We start from the raw sequence: 15,416 nt of genomic DNA on the forward strand, positions 1-15,416 counted from the left end.
TGCAGGTTTCTAGCTTTAATAATCACTTTCAGAATATCTGTGGGATTTTAGAGAAGAAATTGGAAAAATGAAACATGGAGAGAAAAATGCAAAATCCCTGGCAAAACATCAGGTTGTCCTAACTAATAATAACCTTCTGGTAGTAGCTGTTGATACAGACTAAGAAGTATATGCTTTGCAGTCCCCTTATGCCCTGAGAGTGTGAACGCTCAGACACTGAAACTTTACAAGCTCTGTCTATGGGGATCAGCACTTCAGTTAAATTCCTAAAAGTTCCCCCCATCAAACTTATCTAAGAAAGTCAGTGACTTAGATTTTGAATCTTAGATTTTAAAGATGTCACGATTTTGCTTGGAAAACCAATACATGAGCAAAATTTGGCAATTATAAAAAAACATTTCCCCACATCGCTCAAAGCAGCATAGGGTCTCCCCTGCCAAAAGACAGAAAATAAAACTCACCTTTGGCTAGAGAAGTAGCAACCTTGCAAGCCTGGGAAATTGTACATTCAAGGGCAATGTGTCAGACTATTATGAATGTGAAAAACAAGGCTCGAGTACCAGAGCTCACTACCAAATAGGCTGGCCTAAAAAGATTCAGCTCTCGGTTGCGTGGTCACTGCCTACTGCCAGTCACATCAAGGATAAGTATTAATGGCCAAAGTCATTGTAGTTACAGAATTAGGTAGGAGGAAGAAAAAAGCAGCAGCAGGCAGGCAGAAGTCCTTTTTTTATATGAATAAAATTTTATTGAATTTTATACAATTAGAAAGAACAAAGAAAGAGGAGCAAACAGTCTTATGGAGGGCAGGAACCAGAAGAGCTTTCCCAGTAGAGGAGGGCGCCTGCTGAGGGCAGTGTTCCTGTAAATGTCACACAGGGGTTGTTACAAAAGCAGAGAGAATGTGTCTGGGCTTTTCTTTGATTGCTTTGGGGTTTTTTTTCTTCCCACATTAGGGTTTCTAAAGCCACTTTTTTTCCCCCATCAATCCTACCCCCCAGCAGCAAAGTGAGCAGACAGGCAGGAAACAGGACTGCTCCAGTGAAATGTGTGCACACAAAGAAACCTCCTGCCTGCACCACCAGGGGGGTTTGCACACATTCTGGATGCAGTGCTATAGAGGGGGAAGAAGGGAAGTTGGATTTATTTTTATTTTTTTTAATCTCCTTTTTTTTTTTTTTTTTTTTTTTTTTTTTTTTTTAAGAAAAGAAGGCACAAAGTCTCAGCCATGCTTCAAACCTAGTGCTGCTTGGGAGCTCCCAGTCTCCCAAAAAGCCAGTGTGTCCATGTGGGAACCCAGCCCTCACCTCTCCCTCCTCTTCCTCAGAGTCTGTGCTTGCATTTGTACTGCTTAGGTAGAAGGTCCTGCCCAAGGTTTGTGCACTGCTAGGGAAAGTAAAGCCGTGCCGGGACAAGGAAAGTGGGGATGAGGAAGAGTCTGTTGGCTTAAACAGACCCTTTTTCCAATGTAAGAACTATGGAAGTCACCTGTGACTCCCCACATTGCTTTTCCAAGAGCAGACCTGGGAGAGCTCTGGTGCTTTTTTGAGGTGATCACTGCCTTTGCCTGTGCAAGGCTTGGTGTTATGCAGGAGGGATAAAACATCTATCCAGGCATGGCCTCTTTGAACCAGTGCTCTCTAGGAGAGGAAATCCCAGCCCTCAGTCCAGCCCTCCAAGTGGCATCAGGTTCCTTCAGAGGTTTCAACTCTTGGCTTTGATTAAGGCTATTTAGTTGCAATAGAAAAAAGTAGAGCCACAACCACCTGCCAGGCTGCAAGGAGATGGCAGGGCCACTGGCAGATGCCACCAGTACCCAGTCCCAGGACATTGAGGGAAGTGGGGGAGGCAGAGAGATAGTGTGTGGGCTTTCATTAAGCCTTTGCATTCTAAAGCAGGAAACAAATCCTGCTAACAAGTCTGTGGGAGAGCAGGAATGAAAACTCTGATGCCTCTCTGTGAAGGCTCCAAGCCCTGCCATGCTGCCCAGCCCTGCACAGCCTGATGAATAAAATCCACCATGCAAACATCAAAATTGTGGGGTTTGAAGTCACTTGCCCTAAATCAGAGCAGCCCAGGAGCAACAGATGCCTCATGAACCTGCCTGGTGCTCTGTGACACCATCTTGCTCCTCTCTGCCTCCTGAATAACCACAGCAACACCCCAAGAAAAAGAAAAAAAGAGATCCAAGCCCTAGAGCAGCAGCAACAGCAGCAACAGCAGCAGCAGCGGTACAGCCTTGCCCTGCACCGAGTGTCTCAGGGAAAGATGCTCAGATGGCTGCATCCTCCACAGCTATAAACAGGGCTCTGGTGGCACTCCAACCTCGTGCAGGAGAAACACCCAGTCTGAGGATCTGCATGTGTCTGTGTGTGTGTGTCTGTGTGTGCTGAGGTGGGGGGAAGAACTGCAAAAAATAAGGACAAATGATTCCTGGCCCACACCCTCACCCAACCATCCCCTTGACTGGGTTGGTGGCTGTGCCTTCATCTCACCCCCCCAGCCTGTCCCATGCCTCCCCAAACCCAGCCCCAGTGCACCCTAATCCAACACCCAGTTCTCCCTAATCCAACAGTGGGGCCAGGGCCATGGGAAGCTGGGGCTGCACAGCCTTTCCTGCCCTAACACAGGTCATCATCCTCTTGGAAACAAAACAGCAACAACAATGGAAAAAAAAAATATATATATATATCTCCCGAACCTCCCTGAAAGACCCAAATGAATGGAATCAGTCCCCAAGAAAACCAACAGGAAAAAAAAGCAAAAGTTCTCCCCAGGGTCAGGCCCGAGTGCATGTCCCAGCTGGGGCCCAGCAGCCCGGGAGCACATCCCGACCTCCCTGCTCCTCCGGCCTTGGCACATCCGTGGCGTCCATTGGCGCGAGGAGCTCCAGCAGCTGGGGGGAAAGCGGCTTGGCCAGGGCTGTCCCACCAGCTGGCAGCAGCCTCGAGAGGGGAGGGCAGGCGGAGAGGTCAATGTGTGACGCCCCCACCGCCTCGCTGCCTTTCAGGAAGGAGTAGGGTCTCTTCACCCCACGCCAGGAGATGAGAGGCCCCTTGCTCAGCCGTCAGCCGCCAACACGGTCCTACACCAGGGAGCCAGCCCGGCTCTGGGCGGGCACCATGACGGGGACAGCCCCGATCCGCTCCAGCGTGGCCTGGCTGACCGCGTAGGAACGGGTGTGCGGCAGCCGCGGCTTCCTGCTGACCGAGCCGTTGCTCCGGATCACCTCCTGAGGCGACGGCGCCGTGCTGGCCGTCACCACCAGTGTCTTAGGGGGAGCCGGGGACGGGTGGCCGCCGTTGGCATAGACGGGGCGGGCACTGGTGCTCCCTGAGCGGGAGAAGGGGGGCTGGTGAGCATCGTTGCTGTTGCTGAAGCGGGTGAAGGAGTCTGTGGCGTGGTTGGCTTTGGGGTCGTTCCAGTAGCGGCTGTTGTAGGTGTTGGACGAGGTGAGGGTGTCGTTCTCTGATGAGGACGCGTCAGCGTGGAACGTCTTGGCGGCAGAGGAGCATTTGGGTGGCAGGTCATCCTCCCTGGGAAGGACAAGGTGTGAGGGCATATGGAGGACACTGGCCCACTTGTCCAACACCCCCACCCCCAACCACCATGCTGGGGTCACCATTGATTCAAGGAGAAGGACAGCACCAGTGTGAATCAGATTGCTCCTTGGCCCATTTGCTCATCGCTCTCTGCAGGACCTACCTGTGTGCTCCATGTGCCAAATTTGCCACTGAGGCAAATGACCCATGCTCTTGTGTCTACAGAGAAAGTCAGGCAGTGCCAGACAGTGGTAACTGTGACTGTAACCTCTGTGACCAGAAAATATCATAGTCATATCTCCAGAGCTTTTCAGCTATCACATTATGGGTCAGAATTCCCACCACATCACTCTCCTACAGAGCTAATAACAACATGAAGTCCCATCCCTCTTGCTGGCAGAGGGATTAAAGGCATTATAGGCGATACTGAACACAAAATGTATTGTTACCATTCTTCATTTTCTCCCTCCATTTTCTGAACATATAAGGACATCTTTCCCTGATCCCAGGGAACACACCCAGAATTAACAAAAATGAGGTTTCCCATTCAGCTGTCAGCTGCAGCTTTTGCTTGGAGGTCCCCCACCACCAGCTTTCCCCAACCCTTACCTTATCTCATTGGGAATTTCCTCCTCTTCTTCTTCTTTGTGTTTATTTTTCCAATAGAACAGTGCTACAGCCACCAACACAATGCAAACAACGAGCACAACAGCACCTGTGGCCACTGCTCCTGCAATCAGGCCGATACTCCGTGGGTGAGCTGTGGAGATGATTGAACAGAGCATGGAGAAGAAATCAGGGATGGGCTGTGGCCTTCTATAAGCACATGAAGCTGCTGAGGCTTGGGAGGGGAGAAAGGCAATGTTCCCATTCCAAGGCATGATTATCTTCTGATAGAGAGGCACGTGGTGGCTCACAGCAAATATGGTTACACACCTTACTGTCACAAGACAGAAGCAGGTGGCCAAGCCTTCCCTGGCAAAATACTTACGTGCAATGACTTGCAGGTCCAGAAGGCAAGTGCTGGTTCCAATGGCATTTGAAGCCACACATTGGTAAAGACCTGAGGACGCAGTGCTGATATTTCTGAGAGTGACAGTGCCCTGGACTTGGTCTAGTCAGAGAGAAAAGAAGGATTTAAATCCCTCCCCCGCTTGAGGAAAACCATGAAAAGGCAAAGCCAGCAAACAGAGAATTTTGGTGTGAGACTATTAAGAGAGAAATAAATTAGGAAATAACCTTTAGATGGAAGCATTGTGCGTGCACATACACACACAGAGACAAGATTAGTCCTTAAGGAGCTTACACTAGATGTTTCTTTCTTTTCTTATAGAGGAATTTGTGCAGATGAAAGCTTGGGACTCTCTGTGTTGTGCAAGAACAGGGAAGAAAGAGATGCAAAATTACCTATACCCAGATCTACTTGTTGAATTCAGTCTCTCTGCAGAATCCCTACTCTCCCATCCCTGGGCTCCCCATTTCCTGCTCTGCCAATATTCCTCATTACTGAATTATATGAAACTGAAAGCTGCCATATTCTTAAAATACAGCAAAATAAAGGGCAAAAGTACAGCTATCAGTATTTGATCAGGACACCTAGGTTAAGAAAACCTAAGGGTAGGACTTGAGGCTGGGAAACACCAGTTTGGTCAGAGCCCTGCTTCTCCATAGATCTGAAAAGCAGCTCTGGCAGTAATTTATTGGAGAACTGTGGTATAAGTGTGGAAAGCTGACCATATTTTCCTGGGATGATTCTGCCTCTCTTCTCCCCGTTTCCATTCTATAAGCCTTTCATTTGGTTTAAAATGCAGGTGAGTTGGCAGCTGAAATTTCCAGCCACATGCGAACATCCAGAAATCACTCTCTCCCTCTTCCATTCAACCCAATCCTTGTTTTTCAATGGGGAACATGTTTCTGGACCAAGAAAACTTCAAAAATTTAAGTGGCCTCTGGAGGGTACCCCATTCACCGTGGGCTTTAGGAATCTTCATTCCAATAAAGGGACCATGCAAATGATGGCTGATGCTCAATGAGCCATGCCACCTCTGGCAGCTCAGACAAGGGACAGCCCAGACTGCTACCAGGGAAATAAAGAGGATAATCAACAGAATGAGCACCTTGTGTGGCAGTTGGGGGCAACTTGGGGACATTGTCCAGTTTCTCCCAGAGGTATGTTGGCCGGGGGATGCCTTCTTCCGAGCTGCAGGTCAGTGTGATATCGCTGCCCACGTCCAGGGACCCCTGGATTCTGCAAAGCGGGGCAGAAGGAGGAACTGCGAGAGAAGAGGGCAAGGTGATAGCAAATCAGGAAATGTGACCAAACAGTGGAATGCAGGCTCACTCTGGACATGTGCTGCTGGGGAAAGCAAGGACAGTGGCATGAGCTGTCAAGGGGACAAGAACAAGGCAGCAGACAAGAATTCATTATGGTTTGGGAGGTGACAATTCACACAAAGATTCCTTACCCACCAGCCCATCAGGGTTTACAGACTACTGCTGGCTTTCACAGGACCCAGTTCTCTTAGATCCCTCCATTGAAAAAAAGGTGAAAATTTCTGTCTTTGAGACAGCAAGGATTGTAAAAGTTAACAGAGTGGCTGACAGAATTTACTGTGATTGGGTTTTGCTTTCATATCTTTATAATGGCATGCACTTTGGAGTATTTAGCATCAGTGGGAGCATCCAGAACTAACAGTTTTCATGGAAAGGAAGCAAAGATATAAAGTCATTCTCTTCTCCTGTTGCTATGCACCAAACCCCTTACTCTCCATCCAGCACTCCAGGATGCCCTCATACTTTATTCCTGCTTCTTTGCAACTCCATATCACAACACCACCACAAAAACTTTCTCTCCACCATATTTTAAAACTTCATTACACACTGCCTGCATATGAAGTCTGTGTGCCCTACAAAATCCCACAGTACCCACAAGGCAGCCCATTCCTCCCCATGGGATGTCGGTGGGCTCAAAGACACACAGTACCATATTGTTCATGATGCACTATCATGCACAGAGGTCCCCTTGCCCCTGACCCCCGCCCATAATACCAATAAACACACCCAAGACAGTCAGTCCAATGACTCCAATATTCCTGACGCCTCGGTCGGGAAGATTGTTGACCAAACACTGGTAGGTGCCAGTATCCGATAGCTGAGTGTTGTTGATGAAGATGGAGGCACTGGTGGTTGGCATTGTCACAGCAAACCCCACTCGCCCATAGAACTGGGGTGCACCACCAAAGATCTGACCCCCTTGGTAGAGAATAACCTGGAAAAGAAAGGAAGGCTCAAACACTCCACAGGAACTGAGCAAGAAGGAAGAACAGCAAGCAAAACATGAGCTTCCAAAGCCAAAAGGACCAGTTACTAAAGGATCTCTGAATAAACCAAACCTCAATATACATCCTAGCACAGGTGCTTTTTCCAAAACAGGAACACACTTTGTAGCCCATTTTACATCAATAAAAATGTTTATAAAGGTAACAGACCAGAAAGATACCCAAATCTTCTGGTGTAGTTGGACTGGCAATACCAGTCTCCCTCACAAGATAGTCATTACCCATCTGGACAGGATCAATGTACAGAAGCAGAGGCTCTCTGCAGGTCAGTGAATATTTTGATGAAAAGCATCTGCCCAATGGACAGTATCATTTTGAGTGTCTGTCAGTAAGATCCTGCCATGATTTGACACTGCTCACTGAAGATCTTTGGGATGAGCTGAATGACAGGCAGTGTAACCTTTGAACCTGCACAGCCTCTGCCAGTTAGACTGTGCTCAGACCAAGTCCCTGAGGAGCAAGTATTCTTGAGTGCAGGTTCTCACACTGAATACAAAATGTGATCAGGGCAGTGTGACCCAAGATGTATTTCAGAGAAATGGTGTTCTTCTGTTGTCAGAGAATGTGGGCAAAAAAAGCAGGCCAGCATATCTCAGGCTATGATTCTTGTGCCCACCATTATATACTCTCATTTGCTAGTATTGCAAAAGCTATAGACAGTGAAGAAAAAAAGGGAAATAAAAGGTTGCTATGAGTCTATGCTATGAGAAGTTATGTGTTAGATGACATTTTGCATAGATTTCACAGGTTTAAAGCTGCAGCTACTCCCAGGCCCTCCAAATTCTACATCCAGTGCGCCAAAACCTGGATTACATCTCCTGTGCTCTCTTGAACACACAAACATCAGAGGCCCAGGGCAGCAACACAGTATCACATACACTTGCCCCAGCTGCACATCCAGCCAAGGACACAATGTGCATCTCTTAACAAAACACTGAAGAAAACAGATGCATGTAGTATCCAGAGGGTATGTTCAGCAGTGACGGGACAATGAATTTTTTGGACAGCCATAGACCCAGCATCGTAGAGGGCCTACATCCAGAACATGGTGGGGAACAGGAAAATCCCAAGGAAATATATGTTCCCATCAGAAAAGACCTACCTGTTGAGGCTGGTTGGCGTTGGAAAGAGGAATGACCATCCAGATGACATTAAGGTTAGTGAGAGCAGCGTTAGTGGTGAAGGTGCAGGGCAACACTGCTGTCTGGCCTCGGGCAACCTGGATACTCCCTGAACTGACTGACACCTCCAGAGGACACACCAGACCTGGAAAGAGAAGAACACACAGTTCAAAGCACTGCAGGTGGCCCCAGTGGCAGGTCACAACACAGCATCCCATTCCTGTCGGAATCTGAGGTATTGATGATTCCAAGATGGTAAAAAGTCTCTGTCTTTCTGCCCCGCTGCCAAAGAAGAAGTCATAATTCATCTGTGCTGTTTTCAAGGTTGTTTATTCTTGCTTATCTCTAACATGTTCTGCTGCCCTGCCGCAGCTCTGTCCTGCAGGGCAGCCTGTGGGGCTCTGCCCTCAGTGGGATGTTACAAACATTAAATACCAGAAACTACCTGTGCTGGATTTACAATAATGTGCCAATATCTGTCACCTACGTTGAACAGTGTGTCCCCAGCCTGAACCAATAGAAAAATGCCAACACTACAGTGAAACATGGAGGGCATGAAGAAGGAGGAAAAGGACAAGACACACCCAATTTCCTCCATCTTGTGCCCTTTGGACCCCTAATCTAGAATCCTAAAATTTTACTTTTGCACCCGTGCCACACTTAATTATTACTTGTATCAAACACTCAGAGCTGGTAATTCATCCTGTAAGATTGAAAACTCTTTTCCATGGACAGAGATCACAGACAGTGTCTCTGGGGGCTCTGTACAGGGGGTTCCTGACCCCCTGCCAGAGTCCCAGGCCTTCCAGGGCAGCCAGAGGGAAGTCCTGGATTCCCACACATTCCTGCACAACTGTACCCTACTACATCAATCTAAAAGGAATTATATTCATTCCTCACAGATCACTCTGCTCTCATGCAGACATTTTTTACAGACAAATGTACATATGTGGTCCTTTTACATGAGGGCACTCTAGTTTCAGAGCCTCTCAAAACAGCAGTGATTTTTTTGACAACAGGCAAAGGGTTACAAGAACAACCAAACTGTATCTAAGAGAAAGAGATATGTTTTCAAACCCATCAATCTTAATGATACCAAACATCAGGGAATGAGAAAAAGAAACTGTAATATTAACCAAGATACACAGCTCTCCTCCCAATTTTATGTTTCCTAAAGTACAGCAAGCCCAGAAGTATTTTAAAAATATTTTTAATCTAAAGGGTTAAAATTTGAAATATTTTCCAGTCCAGTCATTTCTGTTTAGCTGATGAAAAATTACTATTGCTAATGAAGGATCTCATCAAATCTCATTTATTTTCCTGAATTTCCACCTTTCACTTCTTAGCATTCCACATACATGGACAAAGACAAAAGCCCGATAAGCCCCAGCTTCTCAGTACAGCAGCTCAAGGCTGCCATTTTAAGACTGCAAGTTACACAGGGAAATACCTCTGTTCCTACCACCAAAACCTTGTCAAATGAAACTAACCAAGGGGTCTCCTCCGCCCCTTTGAGTAGCCCTAAAATGCTTTAAACCATTTTTCCCTACAAAATCAAAATATCGACTACAAAAAAGCTATGTCTCTGCATGATAGCTCACCATTTTCTTGTTCAAAGCATGTAGAAGAGTGCTAGAGAAGAAGAGAAGGAGTTTTCAAGCTCCAAGCCAACAGCAGAATACTGCTAACATTCAGGTGCTGTCTGCAGACCACCCAGGAAGGTTACTATGAGTCTATGCTGAATCCAGGAAGGGCTGCCTGCAAAATTTCTATTTTCTGCCAAGAGACAGTGCTTTGCTGAAGGTGAAATGCTTTATGAGAATAGTTTTCTATCTGAACTACTAAGATATCAAACAGTCTGAGGAAAAGGTGAGTGTCCCCACATGCTTGTCTGCTGAGATCCCTCCCAGGCTGCCTAAGGTAGAAATGCAGCACCAGAGCCTGGAGATGGTGAGCTTCGGATGCTACAAATCCAAAGATTCTAGCACCTGCACAGCCTTCCATGTGTTTTGGTGTTTGAACTGACTGCTCCAGAGTTGCAGTACTCCAGGACTTGGCAAATACTCAGCCACCTCCTCCAAACTTCCATTCCTTTCTCCACATCTCCTACCTTTAAAGCCCTGAGTAATTCAGGGAGGCTCAGAAATTATTTAGGACATTGTCAGACAAAATTTCACCTTAACCTCTTCAAGTGAAGCTCACAAGTTTCTTTCTTTGTGGGAAAAAAGCATCCCGAGTCTGACTTTCCTCATTGTCTTGGGTCATACTTAAAACATGGAACGTTTTGGAAACTCCTAAGGAAACAGTTAATCTCCAATGCTAACATCTCAGAGAATTAGGTGGCTGGATGAGAAACAGCTGGTGGAAGCTTAATCCATCAATCTCCTAGGCAAGTCTGTCAGTAGCAAGCAGAAGTAAATAACTTGAAGAGCCAGTAATAAGCATCACCTTTATCACAAGGCATCTGCCTTCCAGCTGTGTCTGTGGGCAACAGGCTGGGAATGGATTTGGACTCCTCATTTTCTTACGGCTGGCCAGGCAGTGGCAGTAGCCCAAAGCCCAGAAGGGATCCATGTCAACTTTGGAGATCTCTCTTGCTGAATGTGACTCCAACAAGGAATTGTCTTTTCCACAGGCTGAAATTTGAAGGCTATCTTGCCATGACTAGTCTAGCATCATCCATGTGCTAACCAGTGTACAGGGAGTCACAATGATTTGAACATCTATTGGATTGAGCTCTCTCTCCAACGTGGTGCGGGAAGTTCTTCTGTTATGTTCAGCATGGATTTAATGAGATCTTCTCCATGAGAGGAAAAGAAACTACTCATCCAATTTGGAACAGCACTATGTGTTTTTCAGCCTCATTCCTTATCCCTTCCACTTTCTGTTCCATGAAAAACCCACATATTCAAATTCTTGTCATTCAGAAAAGTAAGTGTAAGAAGTACACTTCTTAAAAGTAAGAACACTCACTTAAGTGTGAGTGTTCCAATTTACTGGAAAAGTTAGACTTTCAGTTTGCTTTGCAGGATTAGTTACATCAATCATTCAGTCATCAAGATGATGAGATTTTCATGTCTAATCACCCTCTTCCTACTCCTAATATTTATTATTAGTTGATTGTAAACATCCTGAAGAATAATGAAAACACTAAAATAGAACATGCATAATTTATTCACCGTAAAAATATTTTTTTGCTACATTTGAAAATTTTCCAATATATTCATGAGCAATTTTAAAAATGAAAGGAAACACACATTCCCTTTTCCCTGCCAGTACCCCACTCTTATGCTGCAACACCCTACAGCCCACATTATCTCCTTTTCCTTTCAAGGCAACACAGCATCCCTTTTAATTTGAATGCCATGGTGCAGGGAAGCACTAAGGAGGAGTTGAGGTCTCCATTCATTTTTCTTGTCAAGGTTTGAACCTGGCTGCAAGATGAGCACCCCCACACACACCACACTGTCCTATCTCTGCCTTGTTAAGCCACCAGGCAATACAGCTCCTCAGATTGCCTTTACCCCAGGCAGCCCAGGGCATGCCAACTGCTCTTTGTCCCTTTTTTTGGCTCTTTTGGTGCACAAGGCAGGTGTCACTTAAAGGCTCATTTTGTTATGCTGAGTGGCACCTGCAGGGCTACAGCTGGAGAAAACAGAGCCACTTCTGACAAGAAAGACTGAACAAGGCAAGAGAAGATGTAGGCAAAGGCTTCTTCCAGCAGCATGAACAGGGAGGTAGGGTGGTGTGTTAGCACAGTACTGGGTTGGCAGTATTATAAGATGGCTCTTTTCCCAGTGAGACAGCCTAAAGAGAAAAGATCAAAACCTTTTCAGAAGCTGCACCATCTCAAGACTACTAAAAAATGTAACATTTACATATGCACTTGTCCATCTATGCAGGTATTTTTGTGACTTCATTCTTCCACACTAACAGTCATGGCCCAAAACACAGATGGATCCACACAGTCACATACACTTAAAAACCTGTATGCCAAGGGTGACACCTACTAGGAAAATTCAACCAAATGATTTGTGTTTAAACATTTCAAATTAGGCATTGCAAAAATATGGGTTTGTATTAATGCAAGAGGAGGGAGGCAGAAGAGAGAGGGAAAAAAAGATTTCCAATTTAGCATATCTATTGGAATAAGGATTTTTCAATGTGCAGCCTAAGGAATGAGGACTTCAAGTCCCTGGAGTAGATATAAATGCAAATATAGATATATGCACACACAGCCTACTGAGTCAAATTACACATAAGAGGTCAGAAAATCAAGCAAAGGATATTGTAAGAAGTCTCCTTCTGCAAAGTTACACAATCCAGGTATTTTCTAAGCATTCAGAAGTTTAATGACTTCAGAGAGACAAAGAATCGATCACCACGAAATCATCTCTCAGAATTGGATTACAATGGCCATTTCACCCTCTCTTGTGACTGCAGTCTCCTCCTTACTTAGTAATTAAGCAGCCCTGTAAGCAGCATGCCCAGAGGATGAGCAGGGTACACCACTGTCAGCAGAAAGAGGAATGGGCCCTTCCTGTACACAGGACACTTTGATCTTAGCTTGATTCAGCAAACAGCGTTCTCCTTTGATCCTGAAGCAGCAAGCTCCCATCACTAATTAGAAGGGATGCTCCATTTTTCTGTCCCCTACCAGCAAACCAGTCAGCAGAAGAATGTGTTGGCTGCAGAGGCTCTTTTGGAATTTCTTCACATTTTTAGGAGCAAGTAATTATTCTGGCAACAGAACTGATTTCATTTTTGATGGCTCACTGCTGCTGCTGCTTTTCCAAGTAGCACCTCAGCTCCCTCCCTGGTATGCATGAAGGAGTCTATGTAGGTAATTCATACATCATGGCACAAGCACATAGGACACAGTCCCACAGCACACATTGCCCTCCCTGGTGAGTGTAAGGAGGAGTCAGATGCTGCCACATTTTCTAGCTGCCCTAGAGGGGTTGCAAGCTTCACAGAGCTTTCAGAATATACCAGATACAGTGAACCTGAAAGACATGGGTAAATCTAAGCATTTTGACTCATTCTACGTTGGTAGAAAAATGTTCCCAGCTCCCACTCACTGCCACACCTTTCTTCCAGAGAGCACCAGTATAATCAGCAGCTTTTGGCACTTGCTATCAGCAAACTCCTGATACCCAAAGGTAGAGACCAAAGTAAAAGCCCACTCTGCAGTGCTGGCAAGCCAGGGAAGCAAATGGCCAGAGGAGGAAGGAGGGAAGAAGGTGTGAAAGGGATGTAAGAAACCCTCAGCTGCATTCTGCATCTCCAGACCTCAAGGGAAAATGTGCAGGAGTGTGTGTCACTGTGGAGAAAATGAGAATAACGCTTCAAGCTGATTCAGCTTGCATCTGAAACCCAAGGAATTACTCGAATGGCTCCTGCCTGTCCCAGCACAATTATCAATCCTGTTGCCACATGCTGGGGAGGATTCCTTTGGCAGTATGACATTTTGGGTCCCTTGTTACAGAGGCAAAGATGAGGTCACACAGAAGTTTTAAGAATAGGGTAGAAGCACAGTGTTCCATCTGGCAACTGCAGGCAATGGAGGGAGAAACTGCAGAGCAGTCTTTTTCGTGAGATGAAAGGAAAATACAAGTTGCTGTGCCTTTTGCCTGCCTCACATCTCTGAGTCTGGACCAAAGCTAACCCCTGTGCTAAAGAAGAGAAATGTCTCCCATCCCGATGAGCTGAGGTACACTGCCAACCCAGCAGACTGAACAGCAGCAAAACCTACAACCCAGGAAAAAGTGACTCACAGCAGGAGGAGACAGGAACACATGCAGGCAGTACACCTGCCATAGGACCTGCCTCTGCAGCAAACACTCAAAAGCCCCTGAAGGAGCCTGGCTTGCAGTTCCAAACACAGAAAACATTGAAGTTATCAAGCATGACATGACAGCATCCAAACTGGCTGGTCAACAAGATGCTTGAATACTGGTCTTGCCCATTCTCACCAGGGACTGTGTGTCCTGCTTCATTCTGGACATGGTACACTTACTACCTCAGGGTCCATCTAACCAAACACAGTATTTACCCACCCCAGTGTCTGGAGGCAGCCTGCAGTAGACTCCACCCTGCTTGGGGAACCAACATCACCCAGCACTGCAATGGAGCACAGATCTGAATTTATGCCCAGCTAGACTATTTCTAGTTCACTAAGGAAATTGTACCATGGAAAAACTTCCAGGCTACAAAGTCATTCTGCAGGGTAGGCATTTGGGACAGATTCACACTGTCATAGCAGACTGCATCCTTGGTCCAAGGTGGCCTAGCACAAATTTTCCTGGGAAGGATGCTTGGTAGAAACCTCCTTGGAACAATAATAATGGGAGTAATGGAGTGAGGAAAGAAGGGCTCCAGCAAACAATAGCCCCCCTGCCAGCTCACAGCAAGAGAGCAAAGTTTGCTCCAGACATTCATAGGGGGATTGCTTCTGTGCCCCAGTTTGAGGGCACATGTTATACAAGTGGCTGACAGGTCTAGCAATGGGATAGTAACCTGTGAGGGACAATGGAACAGTGTATAAAATAATTTCCAACACTTCCCCTCCTATATTTGCTGGTTCTGCAGGATAGACTGGAACTAACAGCAGGAAAACCATTCCATCTATTATGGTTTAGAGCAAGGTCTCTGTAAAACAGGTATTAAAACTATGACGCTAACTTTTCCTCTGAGGTGTTTCGAGTGTTAGTATTCCTGTTAAATGCAGGCCAATAGGCACCTTTATCCCTGGAGAAGCCATCAGATACAGCTCGTGGTAACAAGTCATCACCCCAGCATAGAGCCTCCCAAGTGAAAAGACCCATTTTACTCTAGTAAGAGTAATATTGCTGCCCAACCTGTGGGATACACAGGCTAGCAGACACTAATCCAGGGAGAAAACAGTGTCAGGGTCTTGAAGTTGAGCCCTGCAGTGCTTCTTGCCAAGAACTGGAGTAGCTGTTCAGTACCTCTGAAACTGTGCTGATCACACTGACCCTTCTTCCTTACCAATTATAACCTCATCTGAACTAGAGAGAAAACTAACAGGGGAGAATTCCTGATGACCCACTCCACTCTGGCCTCAGCTGCTGACGAGTGAGCAGCAGTCACTACCACCCCTGCCATCTTCTCTTTTGGAAATAAGTCTTTCTCTGCAGGCCAGTTGGGAGGAAGATTTCCAACAACTGACTGATTGGGATGACTGACTGAGATAGAGCATATCTCCCTGTGCTGACCTCCCCAGTCTGCAGCCATAGACAGGACAAAGAATGGACTCTATGACCAAAAAAAAAAAAAAAAGTTAAAAGCTTTCAGAAAAGCTTTCAGCTGCACATACTTCTAGAACGGTGTTAGTTCCCTTCCATGTCCTTGTCAGAGGAGCTGGATTAGCTCTTCCAGGGGTATGAAAGGGG

The 15,416-nt window shown here is 46.2% G+C and overlaps 1 protein-coding gene across 6 annotated transcripts in view; it reads right to left on the reverse strand.

Annotated features, from left to right (window-relative positions):
* Window positions 1-722: 722 nt before the first annotated feature.
* IGSF11 (immunoglobulin superfamily member 11) overlaps window positions 723-15,416 on the reverse strand; it is a 140,439-nt gene continuing 125,745 nt past the window's right edge. For all 6 annotated transcript variants that reach the window (XM_085591651.1, XM_031505550.3, XM_021549104.3 and 3 more), the window contains 6 exons: window positions 7,983-8,146; window positions 6,603-6,810; window positions 5,660-5,815; window positions 4,534-4,656; window positions 4,152-4,302; window positions 723-3,536 (listed from right to left, as the gene is read on the reverse strand). In XM_085591651.1, the coding sequence (XP_085447777.1) occupies window positions 3,086-3,536; window positions 4,152-4,302; window positions 4,534-4,656; window positions 5,660-5,815; window positions 6,603-6,810; window positions 7,983-8,146 (1,253 nt within the window). In that variant the 3' untranslated portion in view covers window positions 723-3,085. The remainder of the gene's footprint in view (window positions 3,537-4,151; window positions 4,303-4,533; window positions 4,657-5,659; window positions 5,816-6,602; window positions 6,811-7,982; window positions 8,147-15,416) is intronic.

Source organism: Lonchura striata, chromosome 1 (assembly GCF_050655825.1).
Source record: "Lonchura striata isolate lonStrDom1 chromosome 1, ASM5065582v1, whole genome shotgun sequence".
NCBI classification, from domain to species: domain Eukaryota; kingdom Metazoa; phylum Chordata; class Aves; order Passeriformes; family Estrildidae; genus Lonchura; species Lonchura striata.